The following is a 16,254-nucleotide window of genomic DNA, read 5'->3' on the forward strand; positions in this document are numbered from 1 at the left end:
AACGTGCAAACGGTGGCAAGCAGAAACCTGAGGTTTCAGTTTTCTGTTGACCTATACAACACCTAAAAAAAATAGGTATGGAATTCTTGCATCGAAATGTCAGAGAGAGACTATTGCGAAGATTGTCCGAGTGAAGACTTGTATTGCGGTGGTCTCCCACTAAAAACGCGAAGAACAAGATCAGAATCCATGATCCAGGCCTATGAACCTCCGGCTGAGGTGGTGGTCGGCAGACAGGACATCGGGCCCAAATAATAGAAGGTGAGAGGACACTTACCCTCCTGGTTGAAATTTCAAGTTTTCACGTCTTTAATTCATGACTAAAAATGTAAAAGAGCTGGATGAACTGAGACGGACAAAAATTAAAGACTCCGGTTAGTCTCTTTCCATTGGATTCTTCTGGACTAAAAATCCTTCATTTTTGTTTTTTGTCATCAACAAAAGAATATTGTGTGTTTTTGTTGAAGATAAGACCAATTTGTTGAATCGCCTCATACGTGTTCAAAGAAATGCAGGAATCAAAATGACGTAAGAGGGAGTTCTTTTTATTGATACACAATTTCAACAAGAGACTCAGCGAATCAAAGATATGCGTGTGTCTTTATAGTTTTCAACATAGCACGTGTACCCGGTTTGGCCCCGTCCCTTTTCACGCCTGAAGACGTACATGCCCAGGGTTCCGTCTTTATTTGGAAGTGTTCTTAAGTTTATGTCACCTTGCCCTTTGCCGTTATCTGTTGTCCTCCCTTAAGGAGGATTGTTTATCCGCCGAGACCTTCCCGAGATGTAAACAACATTTCTCCCAACTGTAAGCAAGTCTTTCTACATTTCTTTCTAAATGTATGCAAATCTATTCTACAAATGCAAGTTTATTTTCTACAACATTTTTTTTTACTCGTAAATAAAGGTGGAATTTGTACCAATTTGGGAATCTTATAAGTTAGAATTTCTTTTTTTTGTCCCAGTGTTTGGTTATTGAGGGATTTTTGAGAATCCAGAAGACAGAGGTGTTCTGTATGTATTTCCCAGAGGTTAGACAGCTTTGGTTTTTGGGCATTGAGAAGTTTTGTCGATCCAGAATTTAGTTTTCAAGAGGAAGGTTTTGCCAGAAAAAAACCCCACTTCTTGTGAAAACGAGGATCGTACATGCTTGGCAGTAAGACCAAGCGCTTCGAAGTATTAAACACAAATGAATAAAATCAATGTGCAAATGTGGTACCACATGAAAATAGTATAATGGATGGAGACTTTGGTCGCTGAAGTTATATACTATTTTATACACTGTTTTGTCGTACGTAAAGTGAAATATACTTGTTCCAAAATCTGACTTCAGTGTTTGAGGGCAAACTATGAGAGAAGGTTTGTCGTGAACCGCACTTTGCCTTGGAATGTACCTTTTCTTCTGTCTGTGCAGATAACAGTGATTTGTCACTTCCTGGTGTGTCGTGCCCCATTCTGTACAGAGGGCGATGACCTATCACACTTCTCCCAAGCTTCAAAGGACGATTGGGAAATTTGCATCAACACGGCGCGGACCAATCAACCAGAGGCTTTCCGGAGGATGAAATATCAGGAACTAAAACCAAATTAATATGTGGAATATACTCAGCTCAATAACTTCTCCGGCTTCTGGACATGTTCCAACTGTAAGGGTTTGGACAAGACACGTGAAGTGTCTTCGGAGTCGGGAGTGACTTCCTGACGGACGCTCCTCTCCATTAGCCCCAAACAGACCTTACCAGGGAGGCTGAAATGTGTGATTCCCCTGGAGTAGGAACACACTCTCCAGTACCCAATTCTTGAAATGGGGATACACCATCCCAGTCTGCCAGTCCAGAGGTACTGTTCCTGATGTCCACGCGATGATGTAGAGGCATGTGAACCATGATACACTTACAACATCCAGGGCCCTAATTGTAAGGAATATTATGGTCTAAGTGTGCCTTTTATACTATATTACAATGCTTTTATACATTTATATTTACTCAATAAGTTTCCAAGGCCAAAGGACCTTTGGTTCTACAGAGCAGGAAGTTGCCAATCTGTTTTCAATCAGGTACACTGAACTCCTTTTGGTAAAACTGTGCAACCCAAGGACGTGAGCATAACTTTCTCATAACCAATTTAACTTTGTCTCCACAACTTTGAGGTCACTGATCATTTTCCCAAGACTCCTATCCATGTCCTAGACAATAAACTGCTGTGACGTTTCATTTATTATGCTCTTACGCCATCTAGCGACCAACATTATACACTGCATTTGAATATGTGATTCCTGCCTAAACCATTCAGGATGCGCTTATGTGCCAGTGTTATACCCTATCCTCCAATCAGAAATTTATGAAACAGTATAAAAAGGAGGGTCACACTTCAGTCTGTGGAATTATTTCATCACAATCCAAGAACGCAAACTTTGCCTTGTTTCAATGTGCTTGCAATTCTTTAATAAACGAGTTTGATTGTAATAAAAAAAGTTTATTTCATCCGGACATCGTTTTGAACCTGACGTTTTGAACTCCTAGAGGATCTCATCAACCGCCGGGGCTCTGCCACCAGGGAGCTTTTGGACCACCTCAGTGACTTCAACCCCAGAGATATATGAGAGGCCACCTCAGAGTCCCGTGGCTCCGCTTCCTCAGAGGAAGACGTGTCGGTGATCAGAAGCATCTCCACTATACTGTGTCGAAGGCACAATGCTCCCCCCCCAAAGTTTAGACATTTCAATGAGTACACAAATCTGCAAAATCAGTTCTGAATTTCTTTAATGTAAATGCAAGACATGAAATCATATACAGCCGTGTAACCGATGCTATTCTAATTAGCACACGTGTGTTCCTGAGCTCTGGCCTGACTTGAGTATCTTAGCCCGCAAGCTGAGCAGGAAAAAGGCTTTTCACCAGTGTGAGTTCTTGTATGTATCTTTAAGTATGCCTTCTTTCTGAAATTTTCACCACAAATTGAGCAGGAAAAGGGTTTCTCACCAGTGTGGATTCTGGTGTGGTCTTTTAAGACCTGCTTCCGGCTAAATCCTTGACTGCAAATTGAGCAGGAAAAAGGCTTCTCACCAGTGTGGATTCTTGTGTGGTCTTTTAAGGCCTGCTTCTGGCTGAATCTTTGACTACAAATTAAGCAGGGAAATGGTTTCTCGCCAGTATGCGTTCTTTCATGTGTTTGTAAGTGCCTCTTCTGTCTGAATGTTTCACCACAAAACGGACAGGAAAAGGGCTTTTCGGGAGTGTGGATTCTGGTGTGGTCTTTTAAGGCCGGTTTCCGGCTAAATCTTTGACTGCATACTGAGCATGAAAATGGCTTTTCACCAGTGTGGATTCTTGTGTGGTCTTTTAAGGCCTGCTTCCGGCGAAATGCTTGACCGCAAACAGAGCAGGAAAATGGCTTCTCACCGGTGTGGAGTTTTGCGTGTCTTTTTAAGGAGTCCTTCCAGCTGAATCTTTGACCGCAAACTGAGCAGGCAAAAGGTTTCTCACCTGTGTGGACTCTCATATGCAACTTCAAATGACACTTGAATCGAAACGTTTTCTCACAGTGAGAACATCTATTATCACCTTCTAACTGTTCGTCGCCATCGGTGCGTACAGACTCATATGTTTCGTCATCATCAGTTTCCTCGTGTTGACGGGAGCTGCTGCTTGGAGGTTCCTCCCAGTTGCTTTCTTCATGTTTAACCTGATTCTCAGTGGTTAATGAGGTCTCAGTCATGAGCAACTCCTTCGAAGGTTCCTCTTTTTTAACACAAACAGGCTTGACATCCTCCTCCTCCTTTTTAATGCCGGGAAAGTCTGGCTCCTGCAGCACAGGAAGAAGGAATTCTTCACTGACATCTGTGGGACACAGGACACACATGGTATTGTATCGTCCCAAATACACCACAAAATACCATGAAATGAAATGAAATGAATAATAAATATAAATAATAAAGATATGACAAAATGTATAAATATAAGAATAGCTTTATTTCGATGTTCATGGGGCGATAAGCAAAAGCGCTCCTGGGAATGCGCTTTCACTGTTTTGGGGTTCATTTTCAGGTGAAGCCGGTGTTTAAGTTTTGGTCCCTGTGGACATCCATGATTTAGCTTACGTCATCCTGTGACGCCATTTTATTTTTTTCACAGCTTCGTGCTTTATTATTCTTGCTCTTTTACTTCATCTGTTCTTCAGTTTCACTTTTAAGGCATTGTGTGCATAATGTTACACGATCATTGGTAATATATGGATGAAAGCAACTAAGACAACGTGAAAAGCCGTTTGGGAGCCGAAAGCGCTCCTTCTGGCAACATCACGTCGCCACGTAATAGCCACTTCTCTAAATTTCAAAGTTCTAATAGTAAAAAATACAATCAAATGTTTTTTTTTAAACACAAACTCACTTAGAAGGGACGTTATTGGCCGCTATGTGGGCTCGACAGTTAGCGGCCTTCTACTGCACTTGCTGATCTCGTCTTCGATATATATCTGTGAGTTTTACCCACTACCCGCCCAATTGTATTTTACTTACAAGAAAATATGATTTCAAGGAGATTATATGAAAGGTAAAAAAGTAGGAAATAAAAGACCAACCTGCTCTGTTCAGCACAATTCGAAGCTGCTTGCAAACCGCCATTTTGTGGTGGTGACTGGAGCTCCTCTTTGGGACTTGGAAGCTTATTTTTGAATATTCCTTTCCCTCTTTCGTAGGTTTGAAGCACTCGCTTGATTCATTTTAAGCTAAATTGCGCTTTCCGTCGCGACTGGATCGAAACACTTAGTTGCCGAAACAAGACACAGTCTCCTGTAATACAAAAAAGCACGAGTTCCATTTCCGTATTTACCATCGGAAAAGGCACCAACTTCCGGTTATTAATCTAAAAGCGTTGCTATAACATCTAACCTTTTCTAATATACACGCAGTAGCTCAAATAAAAACGAAATTAGCATATTACCTGGATTGTTTTGTTTTATTGCTTCTTAGACATTGTCAAAGCATCATAATTGCGGCTTATTTTTATTCGACGAATTATTTTGAAACGTTTGTCTCACAGTAATTTTTCGGTTTTCGCAGTGTTTTCCTAAAAGGTCACGCGGTAGTTAGAAACAGTTTACAGTATTTTTATTTATGCATTAAATAGTCTATTATACATTGAAATCAAAAAACAAAAAAGAATTAAGCTTGAGTATTTGTTAAACACAAATACTATACCTTAAACACGAAAATACATTGTTCAAAATAACTGTCAAATTATAATTTTAAAATCATTCCGTTATTGCATATCTGTATTGATTAGGGAGGCCAACCAATTTACTTCAGATAATACTTTGTCACCTTCGTGTGGACATAGAAAACAGCATTTTGTGTTAATGACCAAATTCAAGCACTCTTTAATGTTTCCATTATCAAACCTTTTTGAAAAAGCCACCCAATAGCACCAAATTTTGTTGAACAATCTTCCTCTGCGTCTTGGTGCTTTTGTGGGTCCAAAGCGTTTTGATAACATGATGGCTTTTAGAAATTTGGAAGTTGGAAAATATTTACATATAAACAGGTTTTAAGTACGTGTAAAACTCAAACTTTAATGTAATTGTCGCACAGGCAAGAAAAGAGGCTGGGAAACTGTTTAGCCAATAAAAATCTGCTAAGTAGCAAAACCGCAATAAGTAAACCACGATACAACAAGGGATGACTGTATATGAATGATTGACCTTACAATGGCGCCATCATGCAACAATTTGGATGCAATACTAACAAAAAAGACATGGATAGAATTGCGGTTTAAAAATAAAGACAGAAGTTGACATCCTCCTGCGGAGCTAGCTAAATCGGAACACACATCTGCACATTCAGTGGTAGATTTCTTAAATGTAAATGAAAAAAATGAAATCATCTCAAGCACAGTGACCGTTTTTCACCATCACCCGTGTGACACTGAGTTGTTGCCCGACTCAGGAATCATAGCCCGAAGGAAAAAGGCTTCTCACCAGTGTGGGTTCTTGTATGTCTTATCAAGTACGTCTTCTGTCTAAAATGTTCACCACAAATTGAGCAGGAAAAAGGCTTCTCACCAGTGTGGGTTCTTGTGTGGTCTTTTAAGGCCTGCTTTGAGCTGAATCTCCGACTGCACACTGAGCAGGAAAAAGGCTTCTCACCAGTGTGGGTTCTTGAGTGTTGGTTTAAGTTTGCTTTCAGGCTGAATCTTTGACCGCAAACTGAGCAGGAAAAAGGCTTCTCGCCAGTGTGGGTTCTTGTGTGTTTGTTTAAGCTCCCTTTAAGTCTGTATCGTTGACCACAAACAGAGCAGGAAAATGGCTTCTCACCAGTGTGGATTTTCGTGTGGTCTTTTAAGGTTCTCTTCAAAGTGAATTTTTCACCGCAAATTGAGCAAGAAAAAGGCTTCTCACCAGTGTGGGTTCTTGTGTGTTGGTTTAAATATGCTTTCAGGCTGAATCTTTGACCGCAAATTGAGCAGGAAAAAGGCTTCTCGCCAGTGTGGGTTCTTGTGTGTTCTTTTAAGACATCCTTTCGGCTGAATGTTTGACGGCACACTGAGCAGGAAAAAGGTTTCTCACCAGTGTGGGTTCTTGTGTGGTCTTTTAAGACACGCTTTTGGCTGAATGTTTGACCACAAACTGAACAGGAAAATGGCTCCTCGCCAGTGTGGCTTTTTGTGTGTGATTTTAACTGTGTATTCCACCTGAATTTTTCACCACAAATCGAGCAGGAAAAAGGCTTCTCACCAGTGTGGGTTCTTGTGTGGAATTTTAAGGCATGCTTCCAGCTGAATGTTTGACCACAAATCGAGCAGGAAAAAGGCTTCTCACCAGTGTGGGTTCTTGTATGTTGGCTTAAGTTTGCTTTCAGGCTGAATCTTTGACCGCAAATCGAGCAGGAAAAAGGCTTCTCGCCAGTGTGGGTTCTCGTGTGGTCTTCTAAGACATCCTTTCGGCTGAATGTTTGACCGCACACTGAGCAGGAAAAAGGCTTCTCACCAGTATGGGTTCTTGTGTGTTGTTTTAAGGAACTCTTCCAGCTGAATGTTTGATCGCAAACTGAGCAGGAAAAGGGCTTCTCACCAGTATGGATTTTTGTGTGGTCTTTTAAGGCCTGCTTCCAACTGAATCTTTGACCGCACACTGAGCAAGAAAAAGGCTTCTCACCAGTGTGGATTCTTGTGTGGTCTTTTAAGGAATACTTCCGATTGAATTTTTGACCGCAAACTGAGCAGGAAAAGGGCTTCTCACCAGTGTGTGTTCTTTTGTGTTGGTTTAAGTTTGCTTTCAGGCTGAATCTTTGACCGCAAACGGAGCAGGAAAAAGGTTTCTCATCAGTGTGGGTTCTTGTGTGTTTTTTTAAGTTTCCTTTCAGGTTGAATCTTTGGCCGCAGACCGAGCAGGAAAAAGGCTTCTCAGCAGTGTGAACAACCATATGCAACTTCAAATGACGCTTGAGTCGAAAGGTTTTCCCACACTGAGAACACTTGATATCGCCTTCTGACTGTTCGTCGCCATCAGTGTCGTCATCATCAGTTTCCTCGTGTTGACGGGAGCTGCTGCATGGAAGTTCCTCCCAGTTGCTTTCTTTATGTTTAACCCGATTCTCAGATGTTAATGAGGTCTCAGTCACAGGCAACTCTGTTGAAGGTTCCTCTTTTTTAACAAAAACAGGCTTGACATCCTCCTCCTCCTTTTTAATGCCGGGAAAGTCTGGCTCCTGCAGCACAGGAAGAAGGAATTCTTCACTGACATCTGTGGGACACAGGACACACATGGTATTGTATCGTCCAAAATACACCACAAAATACCATAATAAAGAAATGACAAATTGTATAAATATATGAATAGATTTATTTAAATGTTCGTGGGCCGGTAAGTGAAAGAGCTCCTGATAATGCGCTTTCATGGTTTTGGGGTTCATTTTCAGGTGAAGCCGGTGTTTAAGTTTTGGTCCTTGTGGACATCCATCATTTTGCTTACGTCTGCCTGTGACGCCATTTCCTTTTTTTCATAGCTTTGTGCTTCATTATTCTTGCTCTTTTTCTCTCTTTGTTCTTCAGTTTCGCTTTTAAGTCAATGTGTGCATAATGTTACATGATCATTGGTAATATATGAATGAAAGCAACTAAGACAACGTGAAAAAACGTTTGGGAGCCGAAAGAGCCCCTTCTGACAACATTGTGTAGCCATGTGACTTTTCTCACTTTAGAAATTTAAGTCAAACAAACTCCTCTATATTTCAAAGTCCTAATAATGAAAAATACAATCAAATCTTTTTTAAAAAACACAAACTCACTTAGGTTAGTGGCCGCTATCTGGGCACGACAGTTAGTGGCTTTCTTCCCGCTTAACTCATCTCATTTTACCCTGTACCCGGCCAATTGCGTTTTACGTGCAAGAAAAGATGATTTCGAGGATATTATATGAAAGGTAACAAAGTAGGACATAAATGACCAACCTGATCTGTTCAACACAACTCGAAGCTGCTTGCAAACCGCCATTTTGGGGCGGTGACAGGAGCTCCTCTTTGGGACTTGGAAGCTTATTTTTGAATATTCCTTTCCCTCTTTCGCAGGTTTCAAGCACTCGCTTGATTCATTTTAATTGAGCTTTCCCTCGCAACTGGATCGAAACACTTCGTTGCCGAAATAAAAGAAACTGGCCCCGATAATACAAAAAAAGCACAAGCTCCGTTTCCGTATTTACCACCAGAAAAGGCACCGACTTCCGGATTATGATCTTAAAGCATTGCCATCGCGTCTAAAATTTTCAAATATACACGCAGGAGCTAAAATAAAAAGTAATAAGCATGTTACCTAAATTTTTGTTTTGCTTGATTTCTTCTTAGACATGGTCAAAGCATCATAACTGCGGTTTCTTTTTATATGATAAATTATTTTGAAACGTTTGTCTCACAGTAATTTTTCGTTTTTCGCAGTGTTGTTTTCCCAAAAGTTCTCGCGGTAGTCGGAAACAGTTTACAGTATTTTTACTGATGCATTAAATAGTCTATTATACATTGAAATCAAAGAACAAAAAAAATAATTAGGCTTGAGTATTTGTTAAATACAAGTACAGTGGAACCTCGGTTCTCGACCGTAATCCGTTCCATTTCTTTGTACGAAAACCGATTTGTACGATCACCGAAGCCGTTTTTTCCCATTAAAAGTAATGTAAAATTGTTTTAATCCGTTCCAACACCCTGAATGTTTATCTTGAATATTTAACGTAAAGCTAACCCAGGCTAATCATAGGTTTGCGTAATCATCCGTACGAAAGATTACGCTAACATGAACGTGTAAAAATAAAAAAACCAGGTCGTTTACACGTCATTTAGCACCCGGGTCCCCACAACAAGTGGTGAGCGGTTAAAGGATAAAGAAAAGAATTATGAATAGGATTTCTTACCGGTCGGCAGAAGCCATCCTTTCACCGCTTTTGAAAAACGAAAACAGAAAAGGAGTGCGCGTTGCCGTGACAACAGTTCTTCACAAGGGGTGGGGGCAATCTACACTCGTACGCCGCTCAGCGTCGCCCCTAGCGTACCGGCGTTCGTACTCCGATTTTTTGAACGAAAAGCGAAGCAAGAATTTCTCAAAATTTTTGGTCGAGAACCGATTTGTTCGAACTGAGAGGCGTATGAAAACCGAGGTTACATACATTTCCCTGCGGTGATTGGGCCTCTTCTCGTGAGAGATAAGAGAATTCCTCCTCCGTAACCCGCTGCGTGTCGTAAGAGGTGACTAAAGTAGGGGGAGCGAGGGGATTGGGGATCCTCTCCTCTCTATCTCTACTCCCCAAGAGACAGAAAGGCAAAGAAAGGGGGGCGGGAGATTGAAAGGTCTCGCAAACACTAGTTATAGGGTTACCAAATGTGAGAGGATGTGGAAGTAAAGCAAATTAGTAAATTCATTCTTTTTTCATTTATATTTCCTCGTCTTCCGTGCTCCGACCACAAACGTTTTTAACCTACAAAACCGAATTCGATTCGCACGCACACTTTGTCTGACAGCCCCTAATACACGCGGTGCCCACATTCGCAAACCAAAAGGATAGAAACAGCTGGAAACATTTAACACACGCCACACTTTGGCTCAGACGCGTGCTCACACACATACAACAGTAGTAAACGGAAGGAGACCAAGAGGAAGGCCGCGGTTGACGTGGATGGATGGTGTTATAGGTGCACTGGAGGAAAGAGGTCTAAATCTAGTGGAAGCTAGAGCTCTTGTTGGTGATAGGAATGAGTAGAGAGGTGTTGTAATAGGATAGTAGGATTGTGGACGTGTTCTTAAGGATGGCCTGTATGATGCAGCAGGGGTAAACCAGTGAAAGCTGTCGGGCCATTCTGTTGAACAAAAGAGTGTGTTGTGTCACCCTGACCCGAGTGACATTGCCGCTTTCTCGTGTCCAGTTTCATCTGGAGGGACGAAAGCATGACCGATTTAGGTGCCGAGGTGCCTAAATTGTTTGGGCATTTGGGTTGGCCAGGGTCCCAAAATGTTTGTATTTTTGCTATTTTTTTTTCTCATTTTATTTTCTTTGTCATTTTATGCGTTTGTCTTGCTGTCGGTCACCCCTCGAGGGATATGACCAAGGTAGGTCGATAGATACATTAAACATGACAATATATTGTTAAAAATAACTTACTGTCAGATTATAATTTTAAAATAATCTTTCCATGTTATTGCATATCTTTATTGATTAGGGAGACGAGCCACTTTACTTCAGATAATACTTTGTCACCTTCGTGTGGACATAAAAACGGCATTTGGTGTTAATGACCAAATTCAAGCACTCTTTATTGTTTCCATTATCAAACATTTTTTCCCAAAAAGCCACTCGAGAGCACTAAACAGCCACGTGCTGTTGCAGGCAAGTTTGTTGAACAATCTTCCTCTGCGTCTTGGTGCTTTTGTGGGTCCAGAGCAATTCAATAACATGATGGCTTTTAGAAAACCCTGTATGTAACATCCCACATGCCGACATTTCTTGTGTAAATACCATGTAAATTATAACTATAGCCTTATCCCCCTTGTCTTATAACATTATCTTCTCTGTTCCTTTATCTTCTTGCTCATACCTCACTATGAATGTGTAAAACTGGAGTGTCATGCCCAATTTCGTTGTCACAATATGTTAGCCCATTTGTAGCAATGACAATAAAGGTATATTCTATTCTATTCTATTCTATTCTAAAAACTGGAAGTTGGAAAGGATTTACACATAAACAGGTTTTAGGTACGTCTACAACTCAAACTGTAATGTCATCGTCGTGCGGGCAAGCAGAAAAGAGCCGGGGAAACCGTTTAGCCAATCAGAATGCAGAACACAATGCACACAAAAAAATCTGCCAAGTAGCTATACTGCAATAATTTAACCACGATGCAACAAGGGATTACTGCATATGAATGATTGACTTTACAATGGCGCCATCATGCAACAATTTGGATGCAATACTAACAAAAAAGACAGAATTGCGGTTTAAAAATAAAGACAGACGTTGACATCCTCTTGCGGGGCTAGCAAAAAGTGAACACACATCTGTACATTCAGTGGTAGATTTCTTAAATGTAAATGCAAAAAATGAAATCCTCTCAAGCACAGTGACCGTTGCTATTATCACCAGTACCCGTGTGATACTGAGCTCTGGCCTGACTCAGGAATCATAGCCCGAAGGAAAAAGACTTCTCACCAGTGTGTAATGTTGTGTGTCTTTTCAAGTGTGTCTTCTGTCTGAATTTTTTCCTGCAAAATAAGCAGGAAAAGGGCTTCTCACCAGTGTGGGTTCTTGTGTGGTCTTCTAAGACATGTTTTCGGCTGAATGTTTGGCCGCACACTGAGCAGGAAAAAGGCTTCTCACCAGTGTGGGTTCTTGTGTGTTTTTTCAAGTTCCCACTAAGAGTAAATCTTTCACCGCAAACTGAACAGGAAAAGGGCTTCTCACCAGTGTGGGTTCTTGTATGTTGGTTTAAGTTTGCTTTCAGGCTGAATTTTTGACCGCAAATTGAGCAGGAAAATGGCTTCTCACCAGTGTGAACTACCATATGCAACTTCAAATGACACTTGAATTGAAAGGTTTTCCCACACTGAGAACACTTGATATCGCCTTCTGACTGTTCGTCTCCATCAGTATCGGATTTGTCGTCATCAGTTTTCACGTGTTGATGGGAGCTGCTGCTTGGAGGTTCCTCCCAGTTGTTTTCTTCATGCTTAATCCGATTTTCAGTAGTTAATGAGGTCTCAGTCACGGGCAACTCTGTGAAATGTTCCTCCTCTTTAACACTAACAAGCTCCACATCCTCCTCTTCCTCTTTAATGCTAGAAAACTCTGGTTCCTTTCGCACAGGAGAAAGGAATTCTTCACTGATATCTGTGGGACACAAGACACACATGGTATTGTATCATCAAAAATACACGAAAAAAATACCTGAATAATGGATTTGTAAAGGTGAGGACGTCTGCATGTAAAGTATTTTAACATGCTCTTTATGGTAAATGGTCTGCATTTCTATAGCGCTTTTCAAGTCAATGAAGACCTCCCAGAGCGCTTTACAATGTGCTTCACACTTTCACACACACACTCACACACTCTTTTTTGTGATTTATCGTTTTAAGTTTCTGCTTCTATCTTCGGTGTTTTTCGTCCCGTTTGACAACTACACTTTGGATTACTTTCTATCCTATGGTTATGGGTTTTAACGCACAAAAATGCATTTATTCGACGAATCAACTCCTTGCCCTGAAGAATACTCGTGCCGGCGTGATGCAGAGCCGGAGCTAACTAAGCGTCTAGCGGCGTTATAAGTCTTAGGTACCGTCCGTAATCATGGTAAATGTGAACTCTACCAAATAAGACCGACGAACTGGCTGTGCGCCTGAAAAACATTAAACCGTACAGGGAGTGCAGTTTGCTGTTTTACGGAAACATCTAGCATCCCGTACGCTAACGTGGAGCTACCCGGCTTCAGCGCTGTTAGACAGACACACAAAAGCCTGCGGGAAGCGGAGAGGAGGTGGGCTCGCTATCTACGTGAACACGAGGCGGTGTAACCCTGGGCACAAAGATTTCCAACTGCTGCAGGGACGTTGAACTTTTGGCATAGCGTGTGACGTCATCCACTCCTCTGTTGCTAAATTACAACACAGCACCCCAAGGCCATCCTGTTAATAAACACCACAAGGATACTGCTGGAAGTGTGAATTTCCCTACAGTGATAAATAAAGTATCTATCTATCTAAACTAGCCACCAGAAGGTGCTACGACTCCACAAATAGTTTACCCTTTTTAACAAAAGTGCTAGTGTTAAATAAGGATGATTTATTGTGGAACTTTCATTATAAAGTGACATTGGGGACAATGTTGGCACCAAAAAAGTTGACCACTCTTGGGGGCTCACTTATTCATTGGGCAGGCCCCCAATAGCGTTAGTTTTTAACACACAAAAATAATCAGATTTTAAAATTGTTGGTGGTTGGATCCTTTAACCACACGGGTTGAAGGGGCACCATTACTTGTGGTGTGTCTTGGGCAAGTACAGCCAGGTGGTGCTCAAATCTCACAAGGTAACATATGTTTCTACCCAGAGTCACAACTACTAGTAACTTATTTTAAAAAGCAGGTATTGGTAGTTACTTTTAATGGTTTTATCAGCATCTGGTTAGCAGGGGCATTCCTTCAGAAAACTTATTTGCTTCTCGGTTTCTTAACAGGCATTTATTATACTGTTGCTGACATGAGAAAAATAGGTTTTTATTTGTTCATTATTGACTGTAAATTATCCTAAATTCATTTATTAAATGTGCTCAATAGAAAATGAAAATCACAGTTTCTCAGCCTTATAAGTGCTGTCCATAATTTTAAACTTTTTTACTCTCTGCCATCTCCTGGCTTAAAATGATGATAGCAGCCTCAGGCAGTTTATTCATCAAATGCATATCTTAGATGCACTTGAATTAACTCTTCTTTTCTTCATCTTTTGAGGGGATTGGGTTAGCATTTGAGGTGTATTTGGAACAGATCTTTTTTGTCACCCTGGAAGGGCGATTACCTCATGTGGGTCCCTTCTCAAGGCTTCTTCATTTTCCTAACGGTAAGGGTTTTTGAGTTTTTCCTTGCACTCATGTAGATTATGGGATGATGTCATAATAGTCTAGTTTGCAACAGTCTTTGATCTGTGCAGCCCTTTGAGACTCTTTGTGATTAAGGGCAATACAAATAAACACGACTTGACTATTTGTATAATTACTTTCATAATACACTACGCATGGCGAAAAACAGAAAACGTCTTGGTCATTAGATAGATAGATAGATAGATAGATACTTTATTCATCCCCTAAGGGAAATTCACATTTCCAGCAGCATCCCTGAGCTGAGAACAATACAATAATAAAGCCAAAAGAATACAATATACAAATACCCAGTGTGACGTGCAAATGCCCACTTTAGCATGTTATATAGAGTAACTAAATAGTGCTACACAGAACACATAATGCCGTAAGATTCGGTAATATCCAATGTAGGTGGTGTGGTTTAATGTGGGCCTTTACTCTGCCGGGTGGAGTTAAAGAGCCTCATGGCATGAGGAAGAAAAGATCTCTTCAGTCTGTCCGTAGTACAAGACAGTGACAGCAGTCTGTCACTGAAACTGCTCTTCTGTCCGGAGATAATGCTGTGAAGCGGATGCGATGGATTGTCCATGATTGACCTCAGCTTTTTCAGTGCCTGTCTCTCAGCTACTGTTGTTAGGCTGTCCAGCTCTTTGCCCACAACAGAGCTCGCTTTCCTAGCCAGTTTATTGAGACGAGAGGCATCCTTCTTCTTGACGCTGCCTACCCAACACAACATTAACCAGAAATTGATGAGGAATCAATTGAGTGGTTTCAGGACAAAATGGATATGGAGTGTCTCAACTGTCAATTTCCAAGCTCCCATGATTGCACAAGCCAAGAAATATGAAGGATTCTTATCTTCCACGGGTTGGCCTGTACACTTTCTTCTATTTACTTTATGTGGCTATTTTTGATAAGTTTTAGGGGGTCGGCTTTAAAGTGAGTATGAACGGTAATTTGTAACGAGTTACTTTGAGAGTAATGCGCTACTTTATGGTGTAACTGAAAGGGTGGGGGGTTGTTACGCAATTAATTTGTTATATGAAGTAGCTGGAACTAATTACTTTTTCCCACCACAGGTAATAGAAACAAAAATGACCAACCTGCCCTGTAAACAGCGTCCGGTTCTAGATGTTCTCGCTCGGTCTCCTCTTGCTCATCGGTAAAGTTTCTTGAGCTCATTTTTACTGCGTTCGAATGTTGATTTTTTTACCAAATTAAATGCAAATATTTCACTTTCTCCACACGGCTGAAGCGGAACGCCACAGAGCCCGAAGACAGACCGTGTCAAGTGGATAATGGAAGTGTCAGTCGGGAACAAACAATGCCCTGCAAACAGTACAGAATTTGGAGAAAAAATAAGAATTTTAAGTCGTTCTAACGTCCAGCTTAAGTAGTTGTATGCCCAACATAGGAAATCTGTCAGTTCTCGTACTTGCTATCTTATTCAGCTAGTGGTGCGGTCGCCATCTTTTCTTCGACCCAATCACGACCGCAATGTATTGTGGGATACAGAGCACATTCGCAGTACACATTGCATTGTGGGTATTCCACGTTCACTACGCATAGGATAATACTAATGTTTCGTTGTGCAATTGGTTATATAATGTTACGCAACGTTGCAAAGCGATTCTTGTATTGTAGTGTGAATGCGTTAATTTTTAATACATATTTTTTAAAAAAAAAGTATAAGAGGAATGGGCGCCAACGGGATTTACTTGCCCAGGACACACCACAGGAAATGGTGCCCCTGGGACCAGAGTGGTGAAGGGATCCAATTAACCAACCACGCAAACACTCCTAATGCCCAAATAATCTCTAATATACTCATGAGCCTCACCTTTGTATGGAATTGAACAAGTCATGATATTTTGATTTTTTTTTTTTACTTTTACTGTAGCCCAGGGGTCGGCAACCTAGGGCACGCGTGCCACTGCTGGCACGCGAGGGGTTAACCAGTGGCACACGAGCACACGGCAATGTAATAATGCATACATGTTAAGTTTCAGAAATGGGAAATCGGGAGATTTTTTTTTCAGACGCGATTATTATTATTATTTGAAAAAACAACGATAAAATTCGTTTTTCAATCTACTTTATGGTTATTTTATGTTTACATGTGATTATTACAATGTTTGATTATTCCAAATTTTCTGG

The 16,254-nt window shown here is 41.0% G+C and overlaps 2 protein-coding genes across 3 annotated transcripts in view; both read right to left on the minus strand.

The window, feature by feature from the left end:
• Positions 1–4,828, minus strand: part of LOC148349887 (uncharacterized) — a 28,628-nt gene extending 23,800 nt beyond the window's left edge. Inside the window, exons 1-3 of the mRNA XM_088319970.1 lie at positions 4,579–4,828; positions 2,828–3,839; positions 2,508–2,677 (exon numbers count right to left, since the gene is read on the minus strand). Coding sequence (XP_088176096.1) covers positions 2,508–2,677; positions 2,828–3,839; positions 4,579–4,621 — 1,225 coding nt within the window. The 5' untranslated portion in view covers positions 4,622–4,828. The remainder of the gene's footprint in view (positions 1–2,507; positions 2,678–2,827; positions 3,840–4,578) is intronic.
• A 720-nt stretch (positions 4,829–5,548) lies between these two features.
• Positions 5,549–15,647, minus strand: LOC148349890 (uncharacterized). Of its 2 annotated transcripts, none has more exons than XM_088355496.1 (4): positions 15,533–15,647; positions 15,201–15,426; positions 11,849–12,358; positions 5,549–7,737 (listed from the first exon to the last, which is right to left on the minus strand). In XM_088355496.1, exons 2-4 carry the CDS (start codon positions 15,277–15,279, stop codon positions 5,945–5,947), a joined length of 2,382 nt encoding a protein of 793 aa, XP_088211622.1. In that variant the 5' UTR covers positions 15,280–15,426; positions 15,533–15,647; the 3' UTR covers positions 5,549–5,944. The 2 variants fall into 2 exon arrangements, 1 of the variants encoding a protein (XP_088211622.1); XR_015853006.1 differs by lacking the exon at positions 5,549–7,737 and adding an exon at positions 10,662–10,946 and having other exon boundaries at positions 11,189–12,358.
• Positions 15,648–16,254: the final 607 nt, after the last annotated feature.

Source organism: Urocampus carinirostris, chromosome 16, assembly GCF_059441175.1.
Source record: "Urocampus carinirostris isolate Australia breed hairy pipefish chromosome 16, RoL_Ucar_1.0, whole genome shotgun sequence".
Taxonomy (NCBI): Eukaryota; Metazoa; Chordata; class Actinopteri; order Syngnathiformes; family Syngnathidae; genus Urocampus; species Urocampus carinirostris.